Source organism: Eublepharis macularius, chromosome 14 (assembly GCF_028583425.1).
Source record: "Eublepharis macularius isolate TG4126 chromosome 14, MPM_Emac_v1.0, whole genome shotgun sequence".
Taxonomy (NCBI): domain Eukaryota; kingdom Metazoa; phylum Chordata; class Lepidosauria; order Squamata; family Eublepharidae; genus Eublepharis; species Eublepharis macularius.
The window spans coordinates 64,171,482-64,189,939 of record NC_072803.1 but is presented as its reverse complement, the minus strand read 5'-3'; the positions used below and the strand labels follow the sequence as shown (position 1 = coordinate 64,189,939).

The 18,458-nt window shown below is 43.7% G+C and overlaps 2 protein-coding genes and 1 long non-coding RNA gene across 4 annotated transcripts in view; 2 read left to right on the top strand and 1 right to left on the bottom strand.

Moving 5' to 3' along the window:
• The window catches only part of LOC129342164 (histo-blood group ABO system transferase-like), a 44,331-nt gene extending 42,750 nt beyond the window's left edge, over positions 1–1,581 (top strand). For both annotated transcript variants that reach the window (XM_054997790.1, XM_054997789.1), the window contains one exon: positions 808–1,581. In XM_054997790.1, coding sequence (XP_054853765.1) covers positions 808–1,513 — 706 coding nt within the window. In that variant the 3' untranslated portion in view covers positions 1,514–1,581. The remainder of the gene's footprint in view (positions 1–807) is intronic.
• The window catches only part of LOC129342166 (uncharacterized), a 200,717-nt gene that overhangs the window by 73,880 nt on the left and 108,379 nt on the right, over positions 1–18,458 (bottom strand). The gene's annotated exons all lie outside the window — the stretch shown is intronic.
• CCDC180 (coiled-coil domain containing 180) overlaps positions 9,662–18,458 on the top strand; it is a 95,439-nt gene continuing 86,642 nt past the window's right edge. Inside the window, exons 1-5 of the mRNA XM_054997788.1 lie at positions 9,662–9,785; positions 11,228–11,421; positions 12,313–12,401; positions 14,716–14,825; positions 14,943–15,071. Coding sequence (XP_054853763.1) covers positions 9,717–9,785; positions 11,228–11,421; positions 12,313–12,401; positions 14,716–14,825; positions 14,943–15,071 — 591 coding nt within the window. The 5' untranslated portion in view covers positions 9,662–9,716. The remainder of the gene's footprint in view (positions 9,786–11,227; positions 11,422–12,312; positions 12,402–14,715; positions 14,826–14,942; positions 15,072–18,458) is intronic.

Sequence of the window (18,458 nt, the reverse complement as noted above, 5' to 3'; positions counted from 1 at the left end):
AGGAAAAGCAATACCTACTTTGAAAATTCTTCAATAACAACCTTAGGACTTACCTGGTTGACTTCCATCTGCCTGTATACACCCGAGTCCTCGGACGGGGACTCTGTCAGATATACATGTATTATTCTTGTGATATAAGTTATTAGCATATAAGTGATGTATGAGTCATATGAATGAGTTGTATATGTTATTAGACTTATAGTCTTAATAAGAGATTCATGAATTCTTGAGCAAGAGTGATTATTAATATTTCTTTACCCTCTGGTTACTTACCACTTTAGACTTCTGTCTTACCTGAGGGTAGCCTAGTTTGTTTTTGTTACATGTCTAGTCAGGAACAGAGCTTGGGCTGCAATACTGCAATTCTTAGGATTTCACTGTAAAAGTGCATCCACGGGGGTGAGGGCAGCAGTAAGATCTGAGGACTGGAAAACGATCATCATTATTCATCTCCCACCCAGTGCTGTCATCTATTAATGTAGCTGCTTTATTTTTTAAAAATCTTTCTTTCTTCATTGTGTCTTAAATTTTCTTTTGTTGTCTGGTGCCTTGTAATGTGAAAGATGGCCTAGGAATAAGTGAATTCCAGATAGATGCATCCAACTGTTCTTTCAGCTTTGCGGAAAGAAATAACCCTTTGTCTTCAGCTTGATGTTGCACACTGTGATGTATCAGACCATTTCTCACCTCTTGTCTCAACAAAAAAATGTAAATTGCACTTCAGTTTTACGCAAAATTCAGGCTGGAAAGTTTCCTTTTATGTTAATATTTCATATGTAACAGGAAACTTTTTTTTCTTTCTTCTAGGTATGTCGTCTTTCTACAGCGATTTCTAGCAACTGCAGAAACCTATTTCATGGTTGGGCATAGAGTGAAGTATTATATCTTCACCGATAGGCCTGAAGCTATTCCTAACATGAATGTCAAAGAAGGAAGGGAGATAGTCCCTCTTAGAGTCCAAAATTACCCCAGGTGGCAGGAAATCTCCATGCGCCGGATGGAGATGCTCAGTTATTACTCTCAACAGCGCTTTATCCATGAAGTTGACTTTCTGGTGTGTGTTGATGCAGACATGCAATTTAGCAATGAAGTTGGAGTAGAGATTTTGAGCGAGGTATTTGGCACGATTCACCCAGGTTTCTACGCTGCTGAGCGCCAAGCATTCACCTATGAACGACGTTCCACCTCTGAAGCTTACATTCCTCTTGATGAGGGTGATTTTTACTACTGTGGATGCTTCTTTGGAGGAACAGTGGCCGAGGTTCACAAGCTCACAAAGAAGTGCCACGAAGCCATCATGGCCGACAAAAGTAAAAGCTTGGAGGCCATCTGGCATGAAGAGAGCCACTTAAACAAGTATTTTGTGTACCATAAACCAACCAAAATACTTTCCCCAGAATATCTGTGGGACAATGGTTTAGGTAGTCCACAGTTTCTCAAGAAAAAGAGATTCCTTACTGTCCCGAAGAACCATGCTGCAATCAGAAATAAAAGAAATTCAAATCTGAAATGATATTGAAACGTTTTCTGTTGAATGAATAACACTTGAAATAAAATATTATTTTTCAAAGGCCCATCATATATCTGAAGTAGTGAGCTCTAACTCATGAAACCTCATATTGAAATAAATATTAGAAAAGAGCAAGTCACATTAGTCTTACAGGTGCTACTGCACTCCTGCTCTTTTCTACTGCTACAGACAGACTGACACGGCTACCTATCTTGAAATAAATATTGTTCATCTTTAATTTACTATTGGACTTTTCCTTTATTTTGCCACAACAGACTTTCATGGCTACCACTTGGCAATTACGGTTATCAGGTCTTTATGAACCCCGTTTCTTTGTGCAAGAAAGGATAGAGTACATAGAAGGTAAAGAAGGACTGGGAGGAAAAAACAGCCTAGGAAAAGGGCCCCGCTTCTGGAAAGGAGGGGAGGAGGGAGGAAGAAAGAACCTGCCCAGTCAGTCTCAAGAAGCAAGGCTTATCCAGGTATGATCAGCAAGGCTTATCCTTTGCCATGTGAGATGGGGCTGGGAATGTCCTTTGCCAAGCAGGGATGATTGCATCCTTTGCCATGCCTCAGAGGGAGGGGACCACTGGCTCATGCCAGCAGCAAACTGCGCTACCCCCTTAGGGGGCAAGGCCTGTGGGCCATCTATCGCCTGTGGCCCCAGGTCTGTAAATAACATTTTTCTTGGAGTGCAAAGGACTCACTCACCACACACACCCTCTCTCCCACACCATATGTCTTTTAGGTTTGGCGGGGCGGGGCGGGGGGGATAGTCAAAAAAAGAATTACTGGAGAAAGTTGATTTTTTTAAAAAATCCCTTGCCAGCCTTATTCTGTAAGACATCAGACTGTTTAATGTACAATTTAGTAATTCGTTGAAACGCTAAAAATTATTTTTCTCAGCCACTTATACAGAAGATATTTGATCATGGAAAGCAGAATATATATTCTCTATGTACACAAATAAATGCTATCCAAGTGTGAATATACAAATGGGTCACAGGCTAAGCTAAAACTAGCTGACAAGAACATCAGAAGAGCCCTGATACAGGGACCCGACTCTACAGCCAAGCATCACGGTGAGCTCCTTAAAATCCATTTTAGAAAGGCATGGAATATGCAAAGAATTAGTATATAATGGAATACAATACACTGGGAATTTGAAACATTTGCCAAGGAGCGAGGCTTGAAACGTTCAAGCCTTTACCACTCACAGTCAAAAAGATGAGCAGAAAAATACGTACAAATTGTGAAAAAAGCAAAACAGACTCAACAAGACATACACCTAAGTTGGTTGAATTACTGAAACACACCAGTAGTGGGAGATGCATCACCAGCAAAACTATCTGAGAGCCTTGCTACAAGTGACATTTTACAGGTGAAGGATAAAGGATCATTTTCGCAAGTCTTTCTGGGAACTGAAGTTCCTCTCCCCCACCGCTTTTCCTTTTGTTTCTTCCCCTCGCTGCCTGAAGAGACAGAAAAAGCCTGCGGCAACAGCAACTTTTGCAAATCGTTTCTCCAGTCACAAGCCTGCTCTCAATGATCTTTGGGGCAGGCAGCTGCAACTTTCTCAGCTTTCTCCAGAGCATTCCCAGCCCCCGCCCCCCAGCAAGATGATTTGCAAAAGCTGATGTTGCCCTAGGCTCGCTCTGTCTCTTCAGGCAGCGAGGGGAAGGAACAGAAGGAAAAGCGGTGGGGGAGAGGAACTTCAGTTCCCAGAAAGACTTGCAAAAATGATCCTTTATCCTTCACGTGTAAAATGTCACTTGTAGCAAGGCTCTGAGTAGATGACTGGAATCCAATCTGCCAATTGCTACAAAAAAATCTCCAAAGGAGAAGTAACTTTTAAAAGTATCACCAATGCTCAAACTAAACAGAAAAGGTTTAATTTTACAATATATATATATATATATATATATATATATATATATATATATATATATATATATATATATATATGTTTATTAGTGCAAAAACATAAAAAATAAATAAAACTAAAAAAGCAAACAGGAGAGGAGAAAAAAGAAAGAATACAATGTCGGCTACAAAAACACTACTGGCAAATCTATACGTAGGTACATGGAACATCTGGAACCTGTCCAAAGGAGGGCAACCAAGATGGCGAGGGGTCTGGAGACTAAGAACAGAACCACAAGTGACAAAAGGCACAGACTGGACACTTGTCTGCTTCCCTCAAGTTTTGATGGGAAATGGAGGCATCCTGGTCTCGCAGCTTCGCTCTCTGACTGCTGTCCAATGGACTTTTCAACTGTCACTTGTCCAGCATTCCGCCAAGCTGCCTACATTTCCCATCAAAACTTGAGGGAAGCTGACAAGTGTCCAATCTGTGCCTTTTGTCACTTGTGGTTCTGCTCTAAAAGTCTTATGAGGAAAGGCTGAAGGAGCTCAGAATGTTTGGCATGGAGAGGAGACGACTGAGAGGTGATACGATAGCCCTCTTCAAGTATTTGAAAGGCTGTCACATAGAGGATGGAGCGGAGTTGTTTTCTGTTGGACCAGAAACCGATTAAAATTAAAGCAAAAGAGCTTTCAGCTAAATGTTAGGAAGATGTTCCTGACAGGGCAATTCCTCAATAGAACATGCTTCTCTGGGAGGTGTTGGGCTCTCCTTCCTTGGCGGTATTTATGAAGAGGTCATCTGACAGCTATGGTGATTCTCTGACTTAATATGAATGTACAGGCTTTCATGGCCTTTCTTATATACCCAGAGTAATGCCTATCGCCACTCTGGGGTCAGGAAGGCATTTTCCTCCAGGCCAAATTGGCCAGGGATCTTGGAGGGTTTTTGCCTTCCTGTGGCATAGAGCAGGGGACACTGAGGGAGGTAAGGGGATGGGATAGCTGTGAAATTCCTGTGTTGTGCAGGGGGCTGGACTAGATGACCCTTGGGATCTCTTCCAGGTCTATGTTTCTATGACATTTCTATTATCTACACACAACCCATATCTATACGCAACCCACACCCACAAGAACAACTTTCCCTTAAGATCGCCATAGTGATCTTCCTGGGAGGGCGGGGTGCAATCTCCCGGTGATCTTTGGACAAAGAGCAGAGACTTGAGGGTTGTTCTGCAACAATTAGCAGCTAGAGCAGAATTCACTGAAGTGGCAGGGCAGGGAAGGAGGCTTGCTTTATAGGCACATATTCAGCAGGAAAAGCCTTTGCTCAGGAAAGAAAGTGAGGGGAAAATTGCACTCATTGGATGTCTGCATCTCAGAAGTCTGATTAAGGCATTGGATGGTGTGGGGGTGGGGACAGGGGAGTTGGCACTTGTGAGAGGGCCTGCTGGCACAGCCACTGAAAGTACTAGAGGAACTGCCACCAATTCTGGCTTCTTCATATCAAAGAGAAAACCAGAATGCGTCTGCATGCAATGTACATTCGTTTTTGTCCTTACTTGTTGTTCATATTACGTGTTCAAGTGTACCCCTAAAATATCCTAGGTGTATATTTTAAAAACCCCAACTGGAGGAACAAAGAGATACCAACTTTGTTTCTGGCAAGTCTCCTACACTTTTCACAGCAGCATGGCAAGTGGGAATTCAAGAAGGGGGGAAAGCAGGATCCAGGTAACTACTGACCCATCAGCTTGACATCTATACCTGGAAAAGTCTTAGAACAAATAATCAAACAGTCAGTCCTTGAGCATTTAGAAAGGATGGCTGTGATTACTAAGAGCAAGAACAAGTCATATCAGACTAACCTTATCTCTTTTTTTGAGAAAGTTACTACTTTGCTGGATCAAGGGAATACTGTAGACTTAGTGTATCTCAGTTTCAGTAAGGCTTTTGATAAAGTTCCACATAATATCCTTGTCGACAAGTTGGTAAAATGTGGTTTGGATCCTATTACTATTAGGTGGATCTGTAACTGTTTGACAGATTGCTCCCAAAGAGTGCTAGTTAATGGTTCCTCATCCTCTTGGAGAAGAGTGACAAGTGGAGTTCCTCAGGGATCAGTCCTGGGACCTGTTCTGTTCAACATTTTTATAAATGATTTTGATGAAGGAATAGAGGAAATGCTTATTAAATTTGCAGATGATGCTAAATTGGGAGGAGTAGCAAATACGATCAAAGACAGAGTAAGGATACAGGATGATCTTGACAGGCTGGAAAACTGGTCTAAAATAAAATGAATTTCAACAGAGATAAATGCAAAATTCTGCATTTAGGAAGGAAACATCAAATGCATAATTATAGGATGGGGGAGACATCTTGGCAGTAGTATGTGCAAAAAGGATTTAGGGGTCTTAGTAGACCATACACTGAATATGAGTCAGCAGTGTTACGCGGCAGCTAAAAAGGCAAATGCAATTTTGGGCTGTATCAACAGAAGCATAGTGTCAGATCACGAGAAGTGATTGTATTGCTCTACTCTGCTCTGGTTAGACCTCACCTAGAATATTGTGTTCATTTTTGGGCACCACAATTTAAGAAGGATATAGACAAGCTGGAATGTGTCCAGAGAAGGGCAATGAAGATGGTGAGGAGTTTGGAGACCAAGTCCTATGAGGAAAGGTTGAAGGAGCTCGGAATGTTTAGCCTGGAGAGGAGACGATTGAGAGGTGATATGATAACCATCTTCAAGTACTTGAAGGGCTGTCATATAGAAGATGGCGCAGAGTTGTTTTCCACTGCCCCAGGTCGGACCAGAACCAACAGCTTGAAATTAAATCAAAAGAGCGTTCAGCTAAACATTAGGAAGAACTTCCTAACAGAGCAATCCCTCGGTGGAACAGGCTTCCTTGGGAGGTGGTGGGCCCTCCTTCTTTGGAGGTTTTTAAGCAGAGGCTAGATGGCCATCTGATAGCAATGCTGATACTGTGAGCCTGGGCAGATCATGAGGGGGAAGGCAGAAGTGGGTTCATCAGTGCTTAGTTCTTGTGGCCTTCTTACATGCCCAGGGTAATGCCGATTACCACCTTGGAGTCAGGTAGCAATTTTCCACAGGTCAGTTTGGCCAGGGATCCTGGAGGTGTTTTGCCATCTTCTGGGCATGGAGCAGGGGGGGTCACTGGGGCAGTTGGGGGGGTAGTTGTGAATTTCCTGCATTGTGCAGGGGGTTGGACTAGATGACCCTAGAGACCTCTTCCAACCTTATGATTCTGATTCTTCTGATGCAGTGATGGAGGAAAACGCCACCTGTTGCACGGTCTGCAGGTCATGCAAGTATTAAAAATGCATGAATGCAATCAAAAGGGGGGGGGACTGGCAATCCTAAATTTTACTTATTTATTTACATTATTTATTTCTCAGTGGGACTCAAGGTGGATTTAAATCAATACAATCAATAGAATGGGAGATCCAACAAGCATGCAATAGGATTTGTGTTGAAGGAATCTGGAACTAACCAGAAATCTAAAAATAAAATTAAAGCAAAGCGTTAAACATGATGTGCTAAATGATGCAAAAATGACATAGTAGAATCCCACCTACAGCAACAGGCAGCATGAACTACAGACAGTACTGTAGAGTCCCCAGATCTTTAGCAAGCAGTTCAAGTATCTGAGATTTGATAGTAGACATTGGAAAGAGTGTAGTACAGTGGTTAGGGAGTTGCACTTGGATGTGGGAATCCTGGGTTCATGTACCTGCTCAGCCAGGAAGTGTTTTTTAGTGAGCTTGGGCCCATTACTATTCCTTAGCCTAATCTACTCCACAAGGTCGTTTGTAAGCATAAAAGAGTTATTTTTAGATCCTTGAAGAAAAGATAGGATCAAAATGTACTAATAGGCTTTTATTCCACCCTACTATAATTTTGCCCTCCTAATTAGTTCCTAGTAAGGTTGCCAGTCTCCAGGTGAGGCTTGGAGATCTGTAATTACAACTGATTTCCACACTACAGAAAATGACCATTTTGGAGAGTGAATTCTACGAGGTCACATCCCTACTAAACTCCCTCCCCTTCCCAAATCTCCGGGGTTGCCTGGTCCAGGTTGAGAAATTCCTGGAGACTGGGGGGGGTGGAACCTGGAGAGGGTGAGGTTTGGGGAGAGGAGAAGCTATAAAATGCCACAGAGTCCACCTCTCAGAGCAGCCACTTTCTCCAGGGGAACTGATCTCTGTTGCTTGGAGATCAGCTGTAATTCTGAGAGGTCTCCAGCTACCACCTGGAGGCTGGCAACCCTAGGGAGTTGGCATCCCTAGTTCTTACCCGTCTGCAAAAGCCAGGGAAGGGAATGCACGTGCGCATATGCAGTGACGGCGCAGTTCTTTTCTTTCTTTTTACTTAAAAACACACAAGCCCCAAACAAGATCCCCTTCCCAGCAAGGCACTTTGCACAGGTTCCTTTCGACTTTGATTTAAACAGCGGTTTCCTGGGGGAGGGGAAAGCCCTACACATGCAAAGAGCCTGCGTACAATAGATTGCGAGAGTGAGGCAGAGACTCCTGTATTGGGAAGGTTCTTTCTTAAAAGGGCTTTTATTTTTTTAAAAAGTACAATGATCCGTATGGCGATAGGCGCGAAAGAAACAATGTAAATAAAACGGCGAGCCGAACACCGCTTGGAACGCGAAGACAAAGCAACAACACCAACGGCGCCTTCCGCGTCTCTATGGCAACAACATCCAGCCCTGCCTTCGGACGCCATCTTGAATCTCGCGTACTCTCGCGATGCAACGCTGCCGTCCCTGTTTCTCCGCCTCCCGGTTACCATGGGAACAAAGGGACGCCGATCTCGGCCCAGGCAGTTTCTAGCCTCCTGCGGAACTGGCTGAGCAGGGATGCTCAGGTAAGAGGCAGGCGGGGAACGGGTGCATGGAGGATGGCGATCTCTTGGGAAGGCAGTTCTCTCAAGGGTTTTTTTTATAACATGGGAACTCTCCACTTTTGATTGTTTATTTTCATGTGCTCATTTGCATAAATGAATGCAAATTTGGAATTGTTCAGAGGCTGCATGCACGCCTAGGGCGTTACTACTTTAGACTTATAGGTCAGACGAGTAGAGTAAGAAAGAAAAGAACAAGAATAAGCATGCCCAGGGCAGAGACAGGCAGAGCGTAATTCTTGCAAAGAAGGCTGCAGTTATGCAATGTATACAAGCATCCAAGAGATTTAATCCTAGGTATACTGTATTATGCACCTTCCAGTACAGTGGCACATACTCCTGAATAAAATATGCATAGGATCAGGCTGTACATTGGCAAAAGTTCCTTGCTCAGAGCAAATCTTACTAGTTTGACAGAAGTAATTTGTGGCACAGCAGCCTGTTTGAAGATAACAGCAGGGTAATACTTTCTTATTAGGGCCACAAGCTTTTGAGTTCTGCAGATCTCTTCATCAGCTTGGGTGTTTGCTCGAAGGTGAAGGAGGAGAAATGATGTTTCAAGGCAATGAAGTTTGTTGCCTTTTTGAATGAAGACCGGGAGGTGTTGCAGTCTTAAAACAATCTTGGAGGCACCTGAGACTTAAGGGCAAAGAAACAAAACGTGAACAGTCGGTTTTGGAAAAGGCCAGTGTTTTTTTCCAAGGTTCTAGTAAGGCATCTTCCCTTACGTTGCATCTCGTTTTTTTACTATCGATCTCTCCTATACTACATGCATTGGGCAACCACCAGGGCTTTTTTTCAGCAGGAATGCAGTGGAACGGAGTTCCGGAACCTCTTGAAAATGGTCACATGGCCGGTGGCCCCGCCCCCTGATCTCCAGACAGAGGGGAGTTTAGATTGCCCTCCGCGCCGCTCTCTGTCTGGAGATCAGGGGGCGGGGCCACCGGCCATGTGACCATTTTCTCCTAGGGCAACCCACTGAGTCCCACCACCTCTTTTCCCAGAAAAAAAGCCCTGGCAACCACCAAGGAAGACTCTGCAGAGAAAGGCGCTGGCAAACCACCTCTGCTTCTCACTTGCCTTGGCAGCCCCTTGCTGGATTTGCCATAAGTCGACTGCAGCTTAATGGTTCCTACACTCACAGATACTCCATGCATACTTGGAGCATGCTTGGGTTAAAAGAGGATCACAGGTCTGTAAAGGTCAAAGCCATTATTTTTTAATCCTTATAGTCAGCAGTACTTTTGTTATCTTTTTGCAACTTCTCTTTGAGGTCGCTCAGCTCTTGAAATGTATATCTATTCATTCAATAATTTAATTCTTTCTTTTTGCCTTTTAACAAATCCTTTTCAGTTGACGCAGCCAAAATTCTGTCCCAGATCAGTTGAGAACCAAGGACTGCTCTGCAACATGACACTAGTGGGTGTGTCTCGTGTTGTCCCAAGCGGGAAAATCTACCGCCAGATCTTTGATGATGAGGTAGAGAAACAGCCAGTGCTGAAAGAGCTGATTCAGAAAGAGGTTCTGTATATTCATAAAGCAAATCTGTGTGCTCTTTCTCTGCTTTTTTTTATTAAGCTTTATAACATACAACAAATAGAAATCAACAATGAACATCAACTGTAACACAACAACTAATCAATAATAGTTTACAAGTTTTGAAGAATATGAACATTACAATAACTTTTAAACAAAGCATACATAATATTACCAAATATCAGAAAACTGAGTCAACGTCTGAGCAATTCTTATTTTTGGATGTAAATCATGCATGTCTATAAATTCAAGAAAAGGGAACCATTTCTCATAGAAATTAGACCTGGCAGGAAAGCGTTCAGCATTGAGGATATTATCATTAATCTTATCTAGGATGAAATGGTCCCATATCTTAGAGAGCCACATCTCTTTAGTTGGCACTTTCTTTAGTTTCCAGACTGAAGCTATCGCTGATTTCGCTGCAACTAAAAATATTGCTATAAGATTCCTGATAGCTTTTGGGATTTGCAGACTCCTCTTCTTGACAGAGACTTTGGGGCCTGTCCACTTGGGAGAAATTCAGCAAACGTTTCTTTTTATTCTTAACCACAGTTTAATGCAAGGAAAAGCAGCTGAAACGTTTCCTAGGAAAGAGAAGAGACCAGGAAAAACATTACCTGTTCATTTTATGCTTGTCAAGATGATGTTAAAGCATAGGCTCAAACAAGAGAAAAAGGAAGCATCTTGCTATTGCTTGGTTTCCCTCTCTTCTGTATAAAATGGGCCTGTTAGTGGCTGATCTTAGAGGGATGTTATGCGGGCAAAGCATGTTAAAGTCACGTAAAGCAATGAGGTCACCCTGCTTTACTAGTCCTGCTACTTTTACTGCCAAAATTAATCAGGTGAGAAGTTTCCTGGAGAAGAAAGGGGGGAAGTGGTAGGAAAAATTTCATTTATTTAATTCCTGAACATTATACTGCTTTTAAAGGACAAGGGCTAATAACAAAAGCTGGCAAACCTAACAAGCTTTATTTTTTTTCAAATTACCTTCAGTCTAGAAGGGTACACTACGGCTATATTTAAATTGACCCACTCTGCCCCCACACTATCAGTTGCTCCGGGGGAGGGACAAGCTGTGTCGCTTTGCCCCTTTTTTGTACCTTTCAGGGTTAATAAGAGCACTGGAGAACGGAGTAAAACTGCTTGGGCAGAACTCCTTTCCCATGCACCATGTCCACAATCCAAATCAGGTTTCTCATGTCTTCTATTTCCCTTTTGAAAAATCCTGGAGCTCTCTGTTCATGAATCCCCCAGCAGTTTGTCTTTTCAAAGTGCTTAACTGGGCTGGGCTGGGCTGGGCTCATGCTCAGTTTTTGTAGCAAGGATAAATGCACCTTCCTTTCTGCTAAGGACATGTCTATCGTCTTTGTTTTGACTTTGGCAAGATAAACCTTGTGCGTACTCTTGGGGAGGCAAGAAGCAAGCTAGCCCAGCACAAATCCCCACAGAATCCTGGAAGGATCCCCTTGGTGAGACATTCGGAAAGATGTTCTGGCAACGGGTTTTTATCGCACCGTCAGCAGATGTGGGTTGAGGGAATGCCCAACGATGACTTCACTGAAAATCCTGTTTTGTACAAGTAAGGAACGACAAACTTCAGTGACTTTGCAGCGTGGGTCTGGTCAGAGAAGTCTCCACAGGGGCTCTGTGTACTAAACACAACATTTGTTGTCATTGGCAGTTCCTCCTTTGCAGGCAGGGAGGGTCTGGGGCATGTTGAGGAACCCAAGAGCCAAATAAAGAGAGGCTTCTCTGCAAGCCCCTCCAACTCCAAACTTGCTTCACACTTTGATCCCTCAGTGCTACCATACGATAGCTTCAGGTGGGTAGCCATTTGGGGCTGCAGTAGGACAGTAAGACTGGAGCCTAGGAGCACCTTAGAGACCAACAAGATTTTCAGGAGGTAAGCTTTCGACAGTCAGAACTTATACCCTGAAAAATCTCGCTGGTCTTTAAAGCGCAACTGGATTTGAACCTTGAGGCCACTAGAGGGTGACCTATTTTAAATTTGTACAGGTGGCTTCCGGCTCAGTTGTCTTAACCACACGTTACTGAAATAAATATGCTTCATGTCTGGAAGAGCCCATGTAAGAAAAAAATAATAGATGGGATGTTTTTGTGACCAATTTGATGGATTTTAAAAATCCATGAAGAGAATAGTTCTACTGAAGTGTATTAGCTCAGCTCTGATAACTAAACAATGAACTCAGGGGCAGTATACCTTCTAAAATTTTCATTCTATTCCACTTTTCTGTGGAGCTTCCATTGGTTTCCTGGTCAGATCCACCACCAAATGGCTTATTGGATCGAAAGCCATGCAGCATGCGTAGTTCTTGTTTGTGAGTTTTCCCAAGGTATCTGTTCCTATTAACAGAATATTGGTGGACGTTTGGTCTGATCTAGCAAAGCGGTTCTTATGATTTTGCTGGGAGCCTTCTGCTGAATTTTAATATTTTCCTTTCTGTTTCAGAGAAGCCACAATGTTGGCATTACAAAAGGAACAAGAAAGCGAGAACATGGTTGCTGCTCGAGAAGTCAGAGGCCTTGCAGAAGTTATTAGTAAATGCTATTAATTTAATTGTGTCCTGTATTCGTAACATACATGGTATCTGTAGAGCCTTGATTAGATGAATGATACATATTAGGTCTTTCAAAGCATAATCCTCAAATTATTTGCTCCTCTTGTAGCAGGACTAGGGATTTGCCCAAGGACTTGAAACCAAACAGAATCTCAAGAAGGAAAATTTATTAAGCCGGCTGGCTCAGATGTGATATCATATCACTTCAAAATCTCTGAGCCCCGAATAGAGAGAGTTCAGATGCTGAAATAGTCAAGCTTGCTTACGTCACATAGCATGTGGTACATAGTTGATTACAATATTTTAGCCTCATCATCAAGATCATTGCCCCAGACATGACCTTTTCTTTACGTGGCATAAATCAGACATTTCTCTTAATTCAGTAGTTTCATTAGCTTTCAAGCAGTCTATTCTGAGATATACAATGCAATATACTTCTTCTTTTCTCAGGCTACAAGTTTCCTGTTCCAACAGTATCTAGCTGACTTGACAGCTATATTTTACTCTGAAGAAGGATTTTATTTAATCTTTCTTAAATGTTAGTTAATCAGAACAATATTATAGCACTTATTCGTTAATAATCAATATAATATAAAACATTTTCCTTGAGGCCTGCTACACTCTCACTGACTTGTTATAAAATTTACCCCAGCTAAACTAATTTGGGGGATTGAAAGTCTTGAACTAGTTCCCAGTTTGGGGCCCCTCAGAAGCACAGTCTGTGAGGATGCGACTAATTGTGGGCCGTCTGCAGCCCCAGGAGAGGAAAGAGTGGCATTCTACGTGGTGCTCTCAATTCAGGTAGAGCAAATAGCATGAGCTGAGCCTGCAGCACCCTGGAACGTTTCCCTGAATCTTCTGCAGCAGGAGGGATTCTGGGGCAGCTGTCCTGGAGCTCCTGTGCAGACAAATCAGTGTGGAAATGAGTCTTGGGAGTTAGGAGATGGGGAAATAAACAGTAGGATGAAATAATCTGTTTTTGTTAGTCAATTCCAAATGTAGAGCCATGAAAGTCACGATCCCTGATGGCCACAGGCAAATGCTTTCTGTCCTGGTGGAGGTAGGAAAAATATTATTTAAAATGTGTCACTTGCCTTTTAAAAATAAAACTGCAGAGAAGTGTAGAAACACCAAACCATGTAGTAAAACACTAAAATAATACTATCAACATTACTTAAAATGATAATTGCCCCATGTTTTGGAGGGCTAGGTGTTTTACAGTGAAATCCTAACAAGAGTTACTCCAGTCTAATTTCAGTGGGCTTAGACTAGAGTAACTCTGTTTAGGATTTCACTGTTAGTCTGTGGCAGCAAAAAGGGCCCTTTTTATTCTAATATGTTCGTTTTTAAGGTGCCACATGACTCCTTTTTTTCAAACTGCAGCATCAGAAGCCATGGGTTTGAAAACTGCTCAGAATGCCAGCTGGAAAAGCTTTCTTGAAGAGAAAGTTTCAACAATCCACCCAATACGGGAGGAGATTTGGCAGATTATTCTGTAACTGTAGCACAACCACTGAGCATTCTCTCTCCCAAGACCATGTGCAGTTTTGCCTCCATACTGAAGGAGGAAATAGAAAGATCTTTGAATTGATTAATCACCTGCAGTTTATAAAATTTATTGCTTAATTAACTTAAATAAATTTTTATATCACTAAAACTTCAACATGGCTCTGTGTTCATATATATGTGTGTGTATATGTTGTATACACACATGCACACACACACATGGAGAAGCCATGTACAAGATCAGGTTCTTTGTGACAAGAAAGCACTAAGGACTGATTAAGAAAAACTGTTTATTTTGAAATTTCTCAGAAGGAAGATGACCCTGAATGAAAGACGATCCTGCTAAAAACAGTTATACACAAAATATTTGTTTTTATTACTTTACATATCTGTGACTGTATGTAAATTGCGTATTACTGTACGTATCTGTAACTTGTATGTAAATTTTTCTAGATGGCACATGGTTGACAAAAAACTTGTCTTCCTTTTAGGTGTACGCAGGGTATCCTTTCAGCTCCTCCCCTGGCTGCATTCAGGAACTGCAAAAAGGTTTCCTTCTGCTTCAGGCTGGTGGGATGGCTAGTAGTTACCAGCCACCAACGCCATTAAGCAGAAGACCAGATAGCAAGCTGTAGAAAAGGGATGGGGAAGGCCATTTTGCTTCTGCAAAAAGGAGGACCCTTGCCACAAAGGGACATTGCCATACCTTTTCAATATTTCATTTATATCTGCCCGGTCTTAACTTTTTCAGCCGGCCAAACAGTCTGAATTATCTTTTTCTTTCTAAGTTCCTGAGAAGAAGAGCAGTGACATCATTGAACGACTCTCAAAGGCCAGGAAGCGCCGCCATGAAGATGCCGTGGCAGCTCTAAGGCAGGACCTAGCAAGCGTCGGGAGGGTGAGCCGCCATCCTCAGCACTCGCGGCTGCTGCTGCTGTATTTAGTATTTAGCATTTAGTATTTAGAAAGTAAAGTTGGGCAGGCCTCGCCTACCACATGGTTTTCTCCATTTCAGGAAAGGGAGCTGAGCATTCTGGAGCCTGGGAAATTGTTTTTGACTAAGTTAGCAAGGTCTGATAAAAACATCGAGTGCCTTTTCCAAAGAATTGAAAACGACTCCAGCTTCGAGAGTTACAGCATGCAGGTAAGGCTGTGTGTCACGCTGGCTGGCTTAAATGGTGGATGCACGCATTGACCAAACTATTAGGGTGCACGGCTGTATTGTTCTTGAAAGCTGAGTTGTATTATTCATGTATATTACTAATGTAATCCGCCCTGAGCCTGCCGGTGCGGGGAGGGCGGAATAGAAAGTGAAAATAAATTTTAAAAATAAATAAATAAAAAATGAAGACTGGGTAGAGTGAGGTTTTCAAGGCTTTGCACCCTTATACTGCAGATTAGCCACCTTTTGATACAGTATGATCCACATGTAACCTGTGCCCTGGTTCTGTTAACAAGGAACCCACAAGGACTTGCCAGGTATATCTCATTTCCCCCTGTATTCCCTTACCAACATTATTTTCTTTTCCTTTCCTTTCCCTGCTTCCTTCTTTCTGTCCCACCCACCCACCAACCTATTTTTATATGCTCCCCTGCTTTGTTTATTATTTACTTCATTTATACTTAACCTTTCTGCCCAATGGAGATCCAAAGCACCATGCATTGTTTGTATCTTGTAACAGAGTATTACCTCTACTTTGCGGGGAGCATTAGTTTTAAAATGGACACACAGAGACAAGAGAGTCTCTCTACTTTCAAGCAAAGTGGTTCTAACCACTGAACCACACAGTAGTAGCAAGTTGCACAGTTGAGTTGTGTGCTGGCCACTTCTGGGCCTGTCAAATTGGCTCAGGTTGTGTGGTGGCTGGTGCTGGGCCAGTGAAGTTACGTGGCATCAAGTTGTCTGGTAGCCACCACTGGACCTGGGTGAAGTGCACAAATTGCATGGTAGTGAGTTGCCCAAGTGAGTCATGCAGCAGCTGCTGTTGCATAGCAGCATGTTGGCTGGTGGTTGCTGCCAGACCTGGCTCCAGTGAATCCTCCCTCCAGTGTGAGATGAAAGGGAGCAGGTTGGACTGGGAGGCCAAAACATTCTGGAAACAGCCCCGTCCTCTTTCCTCTGCTTTTTACTGACAGAAAATAAGGCTTGAAAGGCTTGCAATATTATTGTGGTTGCTTAGCAACCCCTAATATGGCCACCTCAGAGAGGATTTTCATTTCTTAAAGCTACAGGTCCTGCTTCTATTATTTTGGAGGGTTTGAATCTAACAGTGTATTTTTAAAAAGATTTTAGATTTTGCAACAAACCTGAAGCTTTATAGGAAGATCTATCTTGTCGATGTAAAAGCAGCACTGCTCCGCCACTCCCAATGGATTTTCACGGGAGAGCCACGCCAGCGCTTGAACTTGGCAAGGCACAGCTGCTGCCAGGAGCATCCACCCACCGTTCCCCTGACACCTATGGGCTACACCACCTTTTTTCAAGGTGTAACTGTTTGCTGCTGCAGGGGGGTTCCTGGGCCTGGGGCAGCTTTGGAAGCTGTCTAACTCGCGGTCTGCTTCCTGCTCTGCCCTCTCTGACAGGGGCATGGGACCTTGCACTGCACTTCTGCCTCCGGCCGGCCGCCAAGCATCCGCATCGGCAGTGGCCCAGCCGCAGTAGCACGCCTCAGGCAGCCACCAATGGAAGAGGGATTAGGCCCACATAAAAGACATTTATGCCTGCGCAAGTCTTAGTTCTCTCCTTGTGCACTTTCCACCCCCTCCCTTAGGATTGTCTTCTACTGAACCTGTGAGAGAACCTCTGTGTATTGTAAAAGATCCTTAGAAACGCATTCTGTTTTTAATCCAGACAAGATGGAGATGATGTTGGCAGGGAACTCAACTACCGATGAAATAGCCTAGGATAGATGTAACTTGGGTCTTTTCCAAACCGCATTGTATATGGAGGCTTTCTTACCTTTGAGGCAGGTCTGATCTTGCTGCGCTAATCCATGCTTCAGTAACTTCCAGCCTTGACTACTGTCTCATGGTTGGCCTTGAAGACAATTTGGAAACTTCAGTAGGTACAAAATATAGTCGCTTTGTTCTGGGCCTGGTCAGATGATCTCCTCAGTAGCCTGCAAGGGAGGGTGGGGAGCTGGAGCTTGAAGCTGGGACACAAAACTAATGCAAAGTGGATCCAGCATTGGAAGTGCTACCAAGCCTCAGACTAAATAGGTGGAAGGGTGCTCTGGTTCAGCTGCCTGTGCCAGCAGGTGCCCAAGCTTAAGAGGCTTGACTCAGACCACGGTCCTGCAAAGGAATATCACCGGCAGAGTCTAATAGGAACCCACGTATGTACAGACCAATAATACAAACAAAAGGACCAAGTCTGGAATGAAAAGCAAAGCTTTAATGCTTCACCGCTGGGGAGAAACATCCCAAGTTTTCCCCAAAGAAGCTGGGTTATGCACAAGGTGTATATACCTTTTGAGGTTCTACTGGAGTGAATCAGAGAAATGATTACACGATTCTGCTATTCAGTGGTTAATACTTCAAAGTTTTGTTCTATTGCTTTGGAGAATTAATACATTAAGTACGAGGTTTACAAAGCCTTGACAATACATCAACTACAAAGTTTCACTTCATTATTCTGGAGGGAAAACATTTTATGGAAACTCACAGTTCCCTTTCATCTATGACATTTCATATGAAATGTCATTTCATATGAAATGAAGGTCAGTCTGGACCTGTTATGAACTGATCAGCACATTTCTTCTACCCAGATGCCTTTTTGGCTTTCATAGACCCAAACTCAGATCTATCACTACCAGCCTCTATGTCACTTCCGCCCAGATCCTTTGCTGCCGTCACACCCTCAGCATGGGAGGCAATCTTGGGGGGGCAGATGGCCCTGGTTTGTGTCCTGCTTCGTGGGTCCCCAGTGGTGGTTTCTGAGGCAGGTGACATGGACGTGATTTCAGGCAACAAGGATTCGCACGTAGGCTCTGGTGGAGTGGTCTTGGTGCTGCTGGGGCATGGTGAGCCAGGGCCCCACTTGCAGGCTCTGGCAGGGTAGTCTCTGGCACACAGGCAGCCAGTGCCTCTGAAAGCCCATCCTGGTCCTGCTGGTCTTCAGGCTCCTGCTCTGAGCCCTCCTGGTCTGAGTCACTGGCCTGGTCAGAGGGGGTCATGACACCGTGCTTAGGGATTCCATTCCTCTGGTGGGAGTGGGAGATCCCCTGCTTTCACCCTCCTCCCCCTGCCTCCACTTACCTGGCTGCCGGGGGAGGAAGGCACAGGAACGGGCCTTCCGGGTACTCTCCTAAGGCAACGCAGCAACATCACTCCCGGGAGTGACATCATTGCGCTGCCCCAAGAGCACTCCTGCGCTTTGAAGCAGGCTGATTTTGGCCCTAAACAGGCCTGTTTTGGCCCATTTGAGGTCCAAATCAGACTGCTGGAAAGTGTGTATGTGCCTCGCACCTGCACGATGACATGACATCACTTCCTGGAAATGATGTCATCACGCAGGCATGGGGCGCTTGCG